The 12,143-nt window shown below is 48.1% G+C and overlaps 1 protein-coding gene across 1 annotated transcript in view; it reads left to right on the top strand.

The window, feature by feature from the left end:
* The window catches only part of strn3 (striatin, calmodulin binding protein 3), a 30,290-nt gene that overhangs the window by 4,046 nt on the left and 14,101 nt on the right, over window positions 1–12,143 (top strand). The window contains exons 2-10 of the mRNA XM_080550210.1: window positions 2,020–2,123; window positions 2,251–2,324; window positions 2,609–2,690; window positions 2,980–3,156; window positions 4,268–4,406; window positions 4,866–5,007; window positions 6,723–6,859; window positions 9,458–9,633; window positions 9,817–9,864. Of these exons, the coding sequence (XP_080406336.1) occupies window positions 2,020–2,123; window positions 2,251–2,324; window positions 2,609–2,690; window positions 2,980–3,156; window positions 4,268–4,406; window positions 4,866–5,007; window positions 6,723–6,859; window positions 9,458–9,633; window positions 9,817–9,864 (1,079 nt within the window). The remainder of the gene's footprint in view (window positions 1–2,019; window positions 2,124–2,250; window positions 2,325–2,608; window positions 2,691–2,979; window positions 3,157–4,267; window positions 4,407–4,865; window positions 5,008–6,722; window positions 6,860–9,457; window positions 9,634–9,816; window positions 9,865–12,143) is intronic.

Genomic DNA, 12,143 nt, shown 5'->3' with positions numbered 1-12,143 from the left:
GAATGGTAACCTATGTGCAGAGTTGTTGATCTGGTAACATAGCTGTGCTTGTGTAACCGGGCGTCCTGACAGGGCCCCGGGGGGGCGGCTGGCTGGGTGGTAGTTGAGCTGGTTCCACAGTGTCTGTCCACAGCGGAAAGACAAATGTAGACAGCTGTTCTGTTCAGCTGAGAACCCTCGTCCCTACCTCCCTCCCTCCCTCCCTCGCTGATCAAGACCGTCCCCCCATGCTCCTAGTCTCAGGCCCAGAAAGACACTTAGCTTAGCCCTTCTACTGGCCCTGCCAAGGCAGCAAATGGAGTAAAGGGTTATAGGTGAAACATGAAGTTGTTATTTTCACAGATTGTCCTGTTTAAGAGAAATGATCACTCTCTCTCTCTCTCTCCCCCCGCCTCTCTCTCTCTCTCTTCATTAGAGGAAGCTTTAGAGGAAGTCGGTTTTCTTTAAACGAGGACTCCACTCTCTTCCCTATAGTAACTGACTGTGACATGGCTGCGTGCTAGGGCCAATCTGGTGAATTGAACGGCGTCTGAATGGTTGGACTTGAGCTCCACAATTAGCAGAGTGCTATAGCTAGTCTAGCAGAGTGCTATAGCTAGTCTCCCCCTCTGTTGTTTTAGATCTGGCCCCAGGCAGGGCCCGGGGGATGAGGGGGGGGGGGGTCACTATATCAGGGCACCCCACTTTCCATGGAGACAGCAGGGACGTCAGTCGCCAGTTTACCTGCCCAACAACGTGGTCACCCTGAGCACCCCGGGAGGGAGGGAGGGGGGACAGCTAAAAATACCCCTTCCTCTCTGCCTGCTACCCTTTACACAGCATCAGGTTTCACAGCTGCTCACAAGAAGTGGAGAGGTGGAGAGAGGATGGGAGGAGAGGAGAGAGCAGAGTATGGGAGAGATTGCCAGCCACACTTCCTGATAGAAGTCCCACTGGGTGTCATACTGCAGTGGCCTGTTTAGGCATATGTCTATGACTGTCCCACACCCGGGTGTTACTGTGCTGGTGTGGCCCTGTTGTCCTGAGTAGTCCACTGTTGACATTAAAGCCCACCTCCTCTCCTGTTCCTCTCCTGTCCCTCTCCTGTCCCTCTCCTGTTCCTCTACTGTTCCTCTCCTGTTCCTCTCCTGTTCCTCTCCTGTTCCTCTCCTGTTCCTCTCCTGTTCCTCTACTGTTCCTCTACTCTTCCTCTACTGTTCCTCTCCTCCTCTCCTGTTCCTCTACTGTTCCTCTCCTCCTCCTCTCCTGTTCCTCTCCCGTTCCTCTCCTGTTCCTCTCCCTCTCCTCCTCCTCTCCTGTCCCTCTCCTCCTCCTCTCCTGTTCCTCTCCCGTCCCTCTCCTCCATCTCCTCCTCTCCTGTCCCTCTCCTCCATCTCTCCTCCTCCTCTTCTTTTTCTCTCCTGTTCCTCTCTTCCTCTCCCATCCCTCTCCTCCTCCTCTCCTGTTCCTCTCCCGTCCCTCTCCTCCATCTCTCCTCCTCCTCTCCTGTCCCTATCCTGTTCTTCTCCTCCTCCTCTCCTGTCCCTCTCCTGTTCCTCTCCTCTCCTCCTCCTCTCCTGTTCCTCTCCTCCTCTCCTGTTCCTCCACCCTTCCTCTACTCTACTGTTCCTCCACTCATTATGTTCTGTTCCATTCTAGTCTATTCTGTTGCTAACAGCACCTAGCTTCATAGTCCAATGTCTTGTTTTACACCCTTCTGTGTGTCTGAAAGAGAACAACTGAATGAGAGTCGGATGGTCAATGTGTAGATTATACAAATATAATCTATGAGTTGACTCACCGTGTTGCCTACCTTTTGAGGCAGCAGTACTGTTAGGTTTCACTTTAATTAGATAGAGTGCCTGTGGCGTTGGTCTGCGTGGATCTCCAGGCCTGAGCACCACGCTGTGACACCGACGGCCTTCCCCTTCTGCCCATTAGCTCTACGCTGACAACCAGAGGCTGGAAGTCATACACATCATCCCCTGGCATCATTTTAATGGCTTCTATTTTCTCTCTCTCTTCTCTCTTGTCTTCCAGGCTCGAATAGCATTCCTGCAAGGGGAGAGGAAGGGTCAAGAAAACTTAAAGAACGATCTAGTTAGAAGAATAAAAATGTTAGAATACGCATTAAAGCAAGAAAGGTAAGGGAACCGTTGTTGTTGAACATGAACATTTTAATGTTGTAATGTGATTGATACTCTCAATGATAGTTCACTGTTCTCCACCTCAGCACACTAACAGAGTCTTCTCCTTTGCCTTTTTTTCCAGAGCAAAATACCATAAATTAAAATATGGAACAGAACTAAATCAAGGTGAAGTGAAGATGCCCAGCTTTGAATCAGGTATGGACCCCCCCTCGACAGACGTGGTATCGTGTGTAAATGTTAACACTCTGTCTATTCCTTGTTTTCTAGACCCTATTCATAGAAATAGAGCGAGCTTGCATCATTATTCTATGGTTCCGCTGAGAAAGGGAATGTGCCTAACTCTGTGATTTTAATTGAGATGCAGTTTAGACCAGACTTGAGGACACTGCTCTTTCCTTTGATACGTTCTTCTGGCCTGCCTTCCATTAATTGGATGTGCTTACTCTTCCTCCTCTTCCTCCTGCTCCTCCCGCTGACAGAAGACACCAAAGACACAGAGGTCCCTGCTGTGCCCCAGAACAGCCAGCTAACGTGGAAGCAGGGCCGACAGCTCCTCAGACAGTGAGTACCGGCCACTGACACGGTTTCCTCACCGGTTTGAACCACACCTTCCAAAACTTGAGATCGGGACCCCATGTGGGACCCCCTGATTAAAAAACATAAATAAAATAGTCTTGGCCCCCTCAGGGAGGTCTTCAAACCTCTCATGATGCTAACTGTGTGTTCCCTAACCCTAACCCTGGCCCTAGTTTGTCATGTGTTTGTTATGAAGGCGTCTGCTAAACAGCAAAAATGTGGTTTGTGATGTTCACCTCTGACCTCCGACAACCTTGGTGTGCGTATCCTCTAGATACCTCCAGGAGGTGGGCTACACGGACACCATACTAGACGTGCGGTCCCAGCGGGTCCGCTCCTTACTGGGCCTGTCAAGCTCTGAGCAGAACGGCTCCGTGGAAACCAAGAACCTGGAGCAGATCCTCAACGGAGGGGAGTCTCCCACCAAACGAAAGGGACAAGATATGAAAAGGTAGCTGGGTCTGCCACACGCATGCACACACCTACACGAACGTCCACACCAGCGGAGGTAGAAATGGCAGGACAGGCTCCTGGTAACGCGCGGAACGGAAACACTTTGTGTGTTTGATACCATTCCTCTTTCCATCACATGCTTTTACAATGAGCCAGTCCTCCGATTTCTACCTCCACCAGCCTCCCCTGAAACATACTGGATGAACCAGTCAGAACAGAAGTTCAGCGACCACTCGATCACTAGGTTTTATGGTTGCTGTATTTTTTATTCATAGGAAGACTTTTCTTTTACATTAACTGAAGTAGCAAGTCTGTTCTGCCTGCCAACCGCCACTCCAAATGGATTGTGCTAATGGACGGATGTTCATCCCTTCCGGATCTGATTGACGTTCTGTCTGCTCAGGCTGCAGACAGCCTGGTCCTGGCTTCACCCACGTCTGTGGCTTTGTCTGTGTATGCCGGCTGACCCGGGCCGTGAATGGAACTAAAGCCATGCTGTTTGTGAGGCGAAACGTTTGTGAGGCGAAATGTTTCTGACTCTAAACGTTTCTGTGGCTAAAAGTTTCTGAGGCTAAACATTTCTGACTCTAAACGTTTCTGACTCTAAACGTTTCTGACACTAAGGGCCGGTTTCAGAGACAAGGCTTAAGCCTAGTCCTGGACTAAATCACACTTTCAATGTAAAATCTCCATTGAAGATGTTTTTTAGTCTAGGATTAGGCTTAAGCCTTGTCTGTGAAACCGGCCCTAGATGTTTCTGACTCTAAACGTTTCTGACTCTAAACGTTTCTGACTCTAAATGTTTCTGACTCTAAATGCTTCTGAGGCTAAATGTTTCTGACTCTAAGGGCCAGTTTCACAGACAAGGCTTAAGCCTAGTCCTAGACTAAAAAACATCTTCAATGGAGATTTTACATTGAAAGTGTGATTTAGTCCAGGACTAGGCTTAAGCCTTGTCTCTGAAACCGGCCCTAAATGTTTCTGACTCTAAACGTTTCTGAGGCTAAAGGTTTCGCGGCCGTGTTACTGTACCTAACTGATGGGACGGTCCCTCAATCCCGCCGCTCTCAATGGTTTGCGTTGTTGTCTGGACTTTTTCCCCCTCCTAGGAATCCCGGAGACGTCCTGGAGACGTTTAACTTCCTTGAGAACGCGGATGACAGCGACGAAGAGGAGGACGAGGAGGGCGACCTGATGGAGGACGTGGCGGAGAGGAGCCAACACACAATAAAGAAACACAAGACCAAGGTGACGGTCGCCACTTCTCTGGTTCTCTCTCTCTCTCTCTCTCTCTCTGTGTGAAGACACAGTAACGTGGCTTAGAGCGGAGGGGAGCAAAAGCAGTACGATCTGGAATCGTTTTGACACAAATCTGGACGTGAAGCGACGACAAGTGAAGTCTTCAGGGGCGGCGGTAGCCTAGAGGTTAGAGAGGCCGACGAGCAATCGGAAGGTCGCTGGTTCGATCCCCGCCTCAGGTGGGAGCTGCATGTGCCCTTGAGCAAGGCACTTAACCCCTAATCGCTCCAGTGGGGCGCCGACTATGTCTGACCCTGTGCCTAGAGCAAAAAATACAAAATTCCAACAATTGACTGAATTGCTGAATTGACTGGTTGCATGGAAAATAAATGAATTATTATGAATTATTATTATTATGATGATGATCTTCTGTCCAGCCATTAACAGTGGTTCTGTCCTGGTGTGCAGGTTGGTAACGAGGGTCTGGCGTCTGACCTCCCAGACGACCCCGACACAGAGGAGGCCCTGAAGGAGTTTGACTTCCTGGTCAACGCTGAGGACGGCGAGGGGGCGGGGGAGGCGCGCAGCTCCGGAGACGGCACGGAGTGGGGTGTGTAGGCGCGTGTGTGTGAGTCTGTGTCTGTGTCAGATAGGTGTGTGTGTGTGTGGTGGGTTTGTGCCTAGATTGGCCAGTTGTGTGTGTGTGTGTGTGTGTGTGTATGTGTGTCGTGGAGGATTGCTACATTAGGATTGCTACACACACATAGGTGTGTGCGTGTGTGTGTGTGTGTGTGTGTGTGTGTGTGTGTGTGTGTGGTGAGTAGTGTATTCTGAGCCTCTCTGCTCTACTCCTGTGGAATCTGTGTAAGGGCCTATGCTGCGTCAGCATTCCTCCTCACTTGTGCCACAGGATATTCTGAGCCCTGACACACCACACACACACACACACACACACACTGCTGCACAGCATGTTCTAGTCACAGCCTGAGGTCATGAAGCTCCCTGGTCTGGAGGCGGAGTCAGGATGCTAGCCTGGAGGCGGAATCAGGGTGCTAGCCTGGAGGCGGAGTTAGGGTGCTAGCCCTGTACCCAGGCCACTCACACCCCTTTTACACCAAGGCATACAGGGCCGGGTGGGTGCCGGTGCTTATCTCCTCTTATCTCCAACCTGTTCTTCACGTTGCGACAGCAAAAGAACCAGCAGCTCTAGGCCAGGAAAACTGGTTCCAAAGTGGCAGGTATAGAACTAAGAACAGCGTAGGGTCTAGAACTAAGAACAGCTTAGGGTCTAGAACTAAGAACAGCTTAGGGTCTAGAACTAAGAACAGCTTAGGGTCTAGAACTAAGAACAGCTTAGGGTCTAGAACTAAGAACAGCTTAGGTTCTTAGCGGCTGGGGGGCGGGATTATCATCACCAACCGAGACCAAGAAATCGGTGTATCATTCATTTATTCGATTTGTTTAACTGCAATGTGATCGATACCAACATAGTCGATGCTAGGTAGCTAGCTATATCGATCTAGCGAGTTAGCCTACAACAAAGGTTAACATTAACCGCTTATGTCCAGTGTTAATACTTGTCTTCTTAAACGTAATCACCGTCCATAGCAATCACCACAAGCAGCACAAATACGCATACATATTGTTGTTGTTGAAGTTGAAGACTAGGCCTGTAACAGTTCAACATTTTGCTGCACAATATAATTGTCACTGAATCTCAAATTGCTCTCAGTGAGCGGGCCGGCGCCTTGCATGGTATCTTGCTGCCATTGGTGTGTGTGAATGGTTGAATGAGAGGCTATTAATTGTTTCACTGTTATGTGACCCATATAGATAATGTAATAACACAGCAACTTGTGAAATAAACCACGCTTCTTTATTATCATAAAAGGTATTGGAGATGTACAGTACCAGTCAAAAGTTTGGACTCTTGAATGGGAAAGTGTGTCCAAACCTTTGACTGGTACTGTAAGTTTTGCTAGGCGACTCATATTGGCCATCAAAAGAGTACAGCGTGTCCTCCACGCGGGCTTCTCCACTGTATTGAATGGCCGCATCTCTTTTTCAATGTAACGCGTCACGTTGTCTGTGAGCACGCACCGTTTGGAACTGTCCCGCTTATTTCGCCGGTCGGTTTAACGTGCGTGCGTGCGCAGGCCTTTGGAGTGTGTGTGTGTATATGCATGTATGTATATACACATACAGGCCTTTGGGGGGGGTGTGCGTGTATGTGGTGTGTGTCCAGGCCCCAGGTTGTGTGTTCAGAGTCCTCTCTAGGTGTGGTATGTTGTTGACCGTGAACCCCCCCCCCCTCTATGTGTCTAGCTGAGCCCCTCCCCTTCCCCTCCGGGGGCGGTAAGTCCTTCATCATGGGGTCTGATGACGTGTTGGAGAGCGTGCTGGGCCTGGGCGACCTGGCAGACCTCACCGTCTCCAACGACGAGGCCGACTACAGCTATGACGTAAGCACCCCGCCTCCCTCCTCACACTAGAGAGCACCCCGCCACCCTCCTCACACTAGAGAGCCGTACCGAGCTGGGCCAGTCTAGGACTGATTTACACTAGAGAGCTGGTCTAGCCTGGCCTGGCCTGGTTACACTAGAGAGCTGGTCTAGCCTGTCCTTGTCTGGTTACACTAGAGAGCTGGTCTAGCCTGGCCTGGTCTGGTTACACTAGAGAGCTGGTCTAGCCTGGCCTTGTCTGGCCTGGTTACACTAGAGAGCTGGTCTAGCCTGGCCTGGCCTGGTTACACTAGAGAGCTGGTCTAGCCTGGCCTTGTCTGGCCTGGTTACACTAGAGAGCTGGTCTAGCCTGGCCTGGTCTGGCCTGGTTACACTAGAGAGCTGGTGTAGCCTGGCCTGGCCTGGCCTGGTTACACTATGGCGCTTTTCCACTACCGGGCCGACTCGGTTCTTTTTCCTTTCTCCATTGCCAAACGAGCCGTACTGGGCCATAGTTCCCGTGCCATTTTTAGTTCCCGTTCGGGAGGGGTAGCGAAAGGTACTTTATTGCCAGGCTGCGTGTGATGTGTGACGCTGCACACCGTTGATTGGTCAATGGAAACCGCCATTTTTAAATACCACAACAGATTTCGCTCTCGGAAAATGTCACTTACTGTTTCTGTAATAACTTATTAATAAAGATTTGAAAAATTATGATAACCATTTTATTATCTTAGTTTAATGTCATTTCAATGCATCGTAGAACTTTTATTTACAACAAGCATAACAAAGAAATCGCTATTATGGCGATGTGCTGTGCCTATGCTTAGACCGTTCCACAGTCCAGCGTGCTTCATCATCCCCCTTCTAAAACTGCCATCTCCCCTTTCCATCCATTATGTCATTTTATCAATGAACATTGTATTACTGTTATTTCAACATTTACGCCTCTTTCACACATAGTTCCCTGTAACTTCAATGGAATCCCAAGCTGTGCCGTCCAGCCATTTTCGCCGTTCACTCATGAGCCAAATGCCGGTAGATTCGTGTCTAGCTCCCCTTAACACATGTCGGCGTTTCCCTGGTTGCGAGATCTAAACTACTAGAACTGAAAGCGGCAAGTAACAGGAACGTAACATCCATATGCTGTATATATAAATACATATATTTTACTACCAGCAAGACACCGGAGCACTCGTGTCTATAACAAACGCGGAGATTGTATGAGCCCCGCGTCAGTCAGCCTTTCCGTAGAAATACATCGCTCCGTTATATAACGTTACATGTTTTAAGACAGATCTGTGCATGATAGTGCTGCATTATGTTGATCTATTTATATCGATCTATTCTTGCTAATTCCTTATTACCAGTGGAAAGGGGGAAGGCTAAAACACTTTGAATGGAATAGATAGGACTTTCCGTTCAATGGAGGAAGCATGATACTCGCGAGTTCATCTCGCATTTCCCCCTGTTGATTTATTAAACAATCTAAGCAATCTAATCAGAGCAGTTGTTATTATGTAATATTATTGATGGATGTGCCATTTTTGATGGAGAGCAGTGAGCGGATGACTGGATGTGAGCATGTATTTGACTAATGCCGGTAGATTTGCGTCTTGCTCCCTTTAACACATGTCGGCGTTTCCCTGGTTGCGAGATCTAAACTACTAGAACTGAAAGCGGCAAGTAACAGGCACGTAACGTTATGTTACGTTATGTTTTAGGGCTGATCTGTGCATGATAGTGCTGCATTATTTGACATAATTCTTATCGCATTTCCCCCTGTTGAGCTGTATACCGGCACTTATTAAAGTGAAGTGCTCTTATGACACTTAACTCCTCCTACTGTCGGCGCTCGTTCCTGGCCTCTTGTGTATAGTGGAGAACGTATCCTACCCGGAACTTTTCATATGCGTGCCGAGCCGGTCAATGAAAAAGCGCCACTAGAGAGCTGGTCTAGCCTGGCCTGGTTACACTAGAGAGCTGAGCTGAGCTGTACTAAACCAGCCTGTTACTCTAACAGTGCTGGGAAATAACAATGTGAAAAACACAAAACACAAAGCACAGTATGGTTTGGGTCTGCCCTATAGTATGTGAAGACCTCATTGCTCTCTCTCTCTCTCTCTCACACACACACACTCTCTCTCTCTCTTTCAATCCCCCTCCCTGCCTCTCTCCCCCGTCCTCCACCACTTCACAGCCTGCTGATAGGGTTCTGGCGGAGGTCACACTCCCCAGGCCACTCCAGTAGGAGAGGGAGAGCACTCATTAGGGAACACTTGAAGTGTGGAGGGGGCATACAGTACATACCAGCCAGCAGCAGCCCCTATCAACCTGCCTCCATCTCTCACTCCACACTCCATGAAGTGGGGTCGGACTAATCACTGGAACGGAAACACTCTGGAATGTTTCATGTTTACAGTTACGTTTAGCTCTGTGTCAGGTGTATACATGTAGCTTCATGCATTCTTTCAGATACCCCCATTAGAGAGAGAGAGAGAGAGAAAAATCTCCAACACACAACTTACGTTTTGCATGTTCCATGGAATTGGAATGTTCCAACTTTCATTCCATTTGGAACGGTTAGACTGACCCATCTGCCTGCTCTCCTCTCTGCAGCTGCCGGCCAATAAGGACACGTTCCGGAAGACGTGGAACGCCAAGTACACACTGCGGAGCCACTTTGACGGTGTGCGTGCGCTGGCGTTCCATCCGGTAGAACCGGTACTAGTCACCGTCTCCGAGGACCACACCCTCAAACTGTGGAACCTTCAGAAGACCGTCCCTGCCAAAAAGTATGTGTTCTGACCTCAACCCTGGAGGGACTAACCCTAACCCTAACCCACACATAACTTTGCAACATGTATTATTTTATGTATTAAAACATATAAAATAATAATAAAATGTTTGCTTCTGAATGTGATTTTGACATTTTTAAAGTATTAATTAAGTGTTATTTCGTGTTCCCTTCTCTGTAGAAGTGCCTCTTTCGATGTGGAACCCATCTATACCTTCAGAGCTCATGTGTAAGTATCAGGTTACCTGGGGAACTGCAAGTATTTAGTTACCATGGGAGGCTGGTTGGAGGTAGAAATCGGAGGACGGGCTCATTGTAAAGCATGGAACGGACGCACGTGTTTGATACCGTTCCTCATTCCATTCTATGCTTTACAAATGAGCCTGTTCTCCGATTTCTACCTCCACTGCTGGTTACTACAGGGAACTGCTGTCCAATGGGGCTTTTCCACTAGAGGGCTGACCTGCTTCTTTGGCGCTTTTCCATTTGTCGGCCTGGGTCAGGTCGGGTCGCTTCTTTAGCTACCCATCGAGGGCAGGAACCTTTTTTGAGACCCGGAACCTTTTTGCCAGGCTGCGTGTGACGTGTGACGCTGCACACCGTTGATTGGTCAATGGAAATCGTCATCCCATGTTCATAGATTTCTTCGCTAACCGCCATCTTTAAATACCACATTCACTCTTGGAAAAGGTCACTACCGTTTCTGTAATAGCTTATTAATAAAGATTCGAAAAATTATGCTGACCATCGTATTATCTTAGTTTAATGTCATTTCAATGCATCATTATTTACATTTACATTTACATTTACATTTACATTTTTGGCATTTAGCAGACGCCTTATTCCAAAGCGACTTACAATCAATCAATTTACAACAAGCATAACACAAAAATCGCTATTATGCACCGTCTTTGCCCGTGAATAACACCGGCTATGGAGGTGGTACAAACACAATACTCCTTTGCTAACTTCACCATCGGTATACGGTCATTTTGAGCCCTTAACCACCGCGCTGACACCCCGAGAAGTTATGCTTTTAACCGTAAACTCAATGAACCGGGAGTTCACCCTCTGCTGCTCGCAGCACCGCGCCTTCTGGTTGAAACTCCAGCTGACAGCGGGGGGAGAGAAGTTTTACCAGGGAATTCGCTCCGCGCTGTGTCGACCGTGATAGGAGTGTAGGATCGACACCATTCAAATGGTTTTGGATTCCCTGTCCTCTCCCCTATCCGGACACGTTTAAATTGTTATCCTAACCCACGGTAAATCACAGTTATTAACCCGCAAAGGGCACCGTCTTTGCCCGTGAATAACACCGGCTATGGAGGTGGTACAATCACAATACTCCTTTGCTAACTCCACCATCGGTATACGGTCATTTTGAGCCCTTAACCACCGCGCTGACACCCCGAGAAGATATGCTTTTAACCGTAAACTCAATGAACCGGGAGTTCACCCGCTGCTGCAAGCGTATCTATAACGAACGCGGAGATTGAATGAGCCCCACGTCAGTCAGCCTTTCCGTAGAAATACATCGCTCCGTTATATATCTAACGTTACATGTTTTAAGGCTGATCTGTGCATGATAGTGCTGCATTATGTTGATCTATTTATATCGATCTATTCTTGCCAATTCCTTATTACCAGTGGAAAGGGGGATGGCAAAAACACTTTGAATGGGATAGATAGGACTTTCCGTTCAATGAGGCATGATACTCGCGAGTTCATCTCGCTTTCCCCCCCGTTGATGTATTAAACAATCTAAGCAATCTAATCAGAGCAGTTGTTATTATGTAATATTATTGATGGATGTGCCATTTTTGATGGACAGCAGTGAGCGGATGACTTGATGTGAGCATGTATTTGACTAATGCCGATTGTCTTGCTCCGAAACCGGAGCTGTCTACAGCGGATTCAAACTACTGTAATTCATGAACTATATGCCCAATCTAAAAAATTCAAAGAGTTTCTGAAAGCAGAGAAGTTGCACTTTTTGAACAGTTGAACTTTCCCCCTGCTGATCTGTATAGCGGGGGGAATCTTATGACACTGTTATGACGCGTAACTCCGCCTACTATCTCCTGCTCCTCCTACTCGTTCCTGGTCTCTTGTGTATAGTGGAAAAGCGACAATACCAGGAACTGTTCAAAAGCGTGCCGAAGCTAACTGTGCCAAGCCGTGCCGGGCCGGTCAGTGGAAAAGCGCCACAAGTCTCCTACCATTCACCTGTTCCCATAGGCTCACCTTCACTCTCTGACGGGTGGACGACTATGTAGCGGCTAAAAGGCATTTCTTCGACATCCTTCTTAGCTTTTCAAAAAAATGCCGGTCGAGAGAGGAAGCTGCCGTTGCTTGTTCGCCGCTTCTCCACCCGAAATCTAGGTGGAATTGCAGTATACAGAGTAGATTGTCCTACAAAGACATTTAGATTTAGTAATCTAAAAATGAATTAGACTCCTATCTATATCAATTTTTTGGGTTTCTTTTTATTTTACTACTCAATCTTTT

The sequence above is a fragment of the Nansenia antarctica genome, assembly GCF_963989245.1.
Source record: "Nansenia antarctica genome assembly, chromosome: 1".
NCBI classification, from domain to species: Eukaryota; Metazoa; Chordata; class Actinopteri; order Argentiniformes; family Microstomatidae; genus Nansenia; species Nansenia antarctica.
Note: the sequence above shows the minus strand (reverse complement) of the source record. Positions and strands in the feature narration are given on the sequence as shown.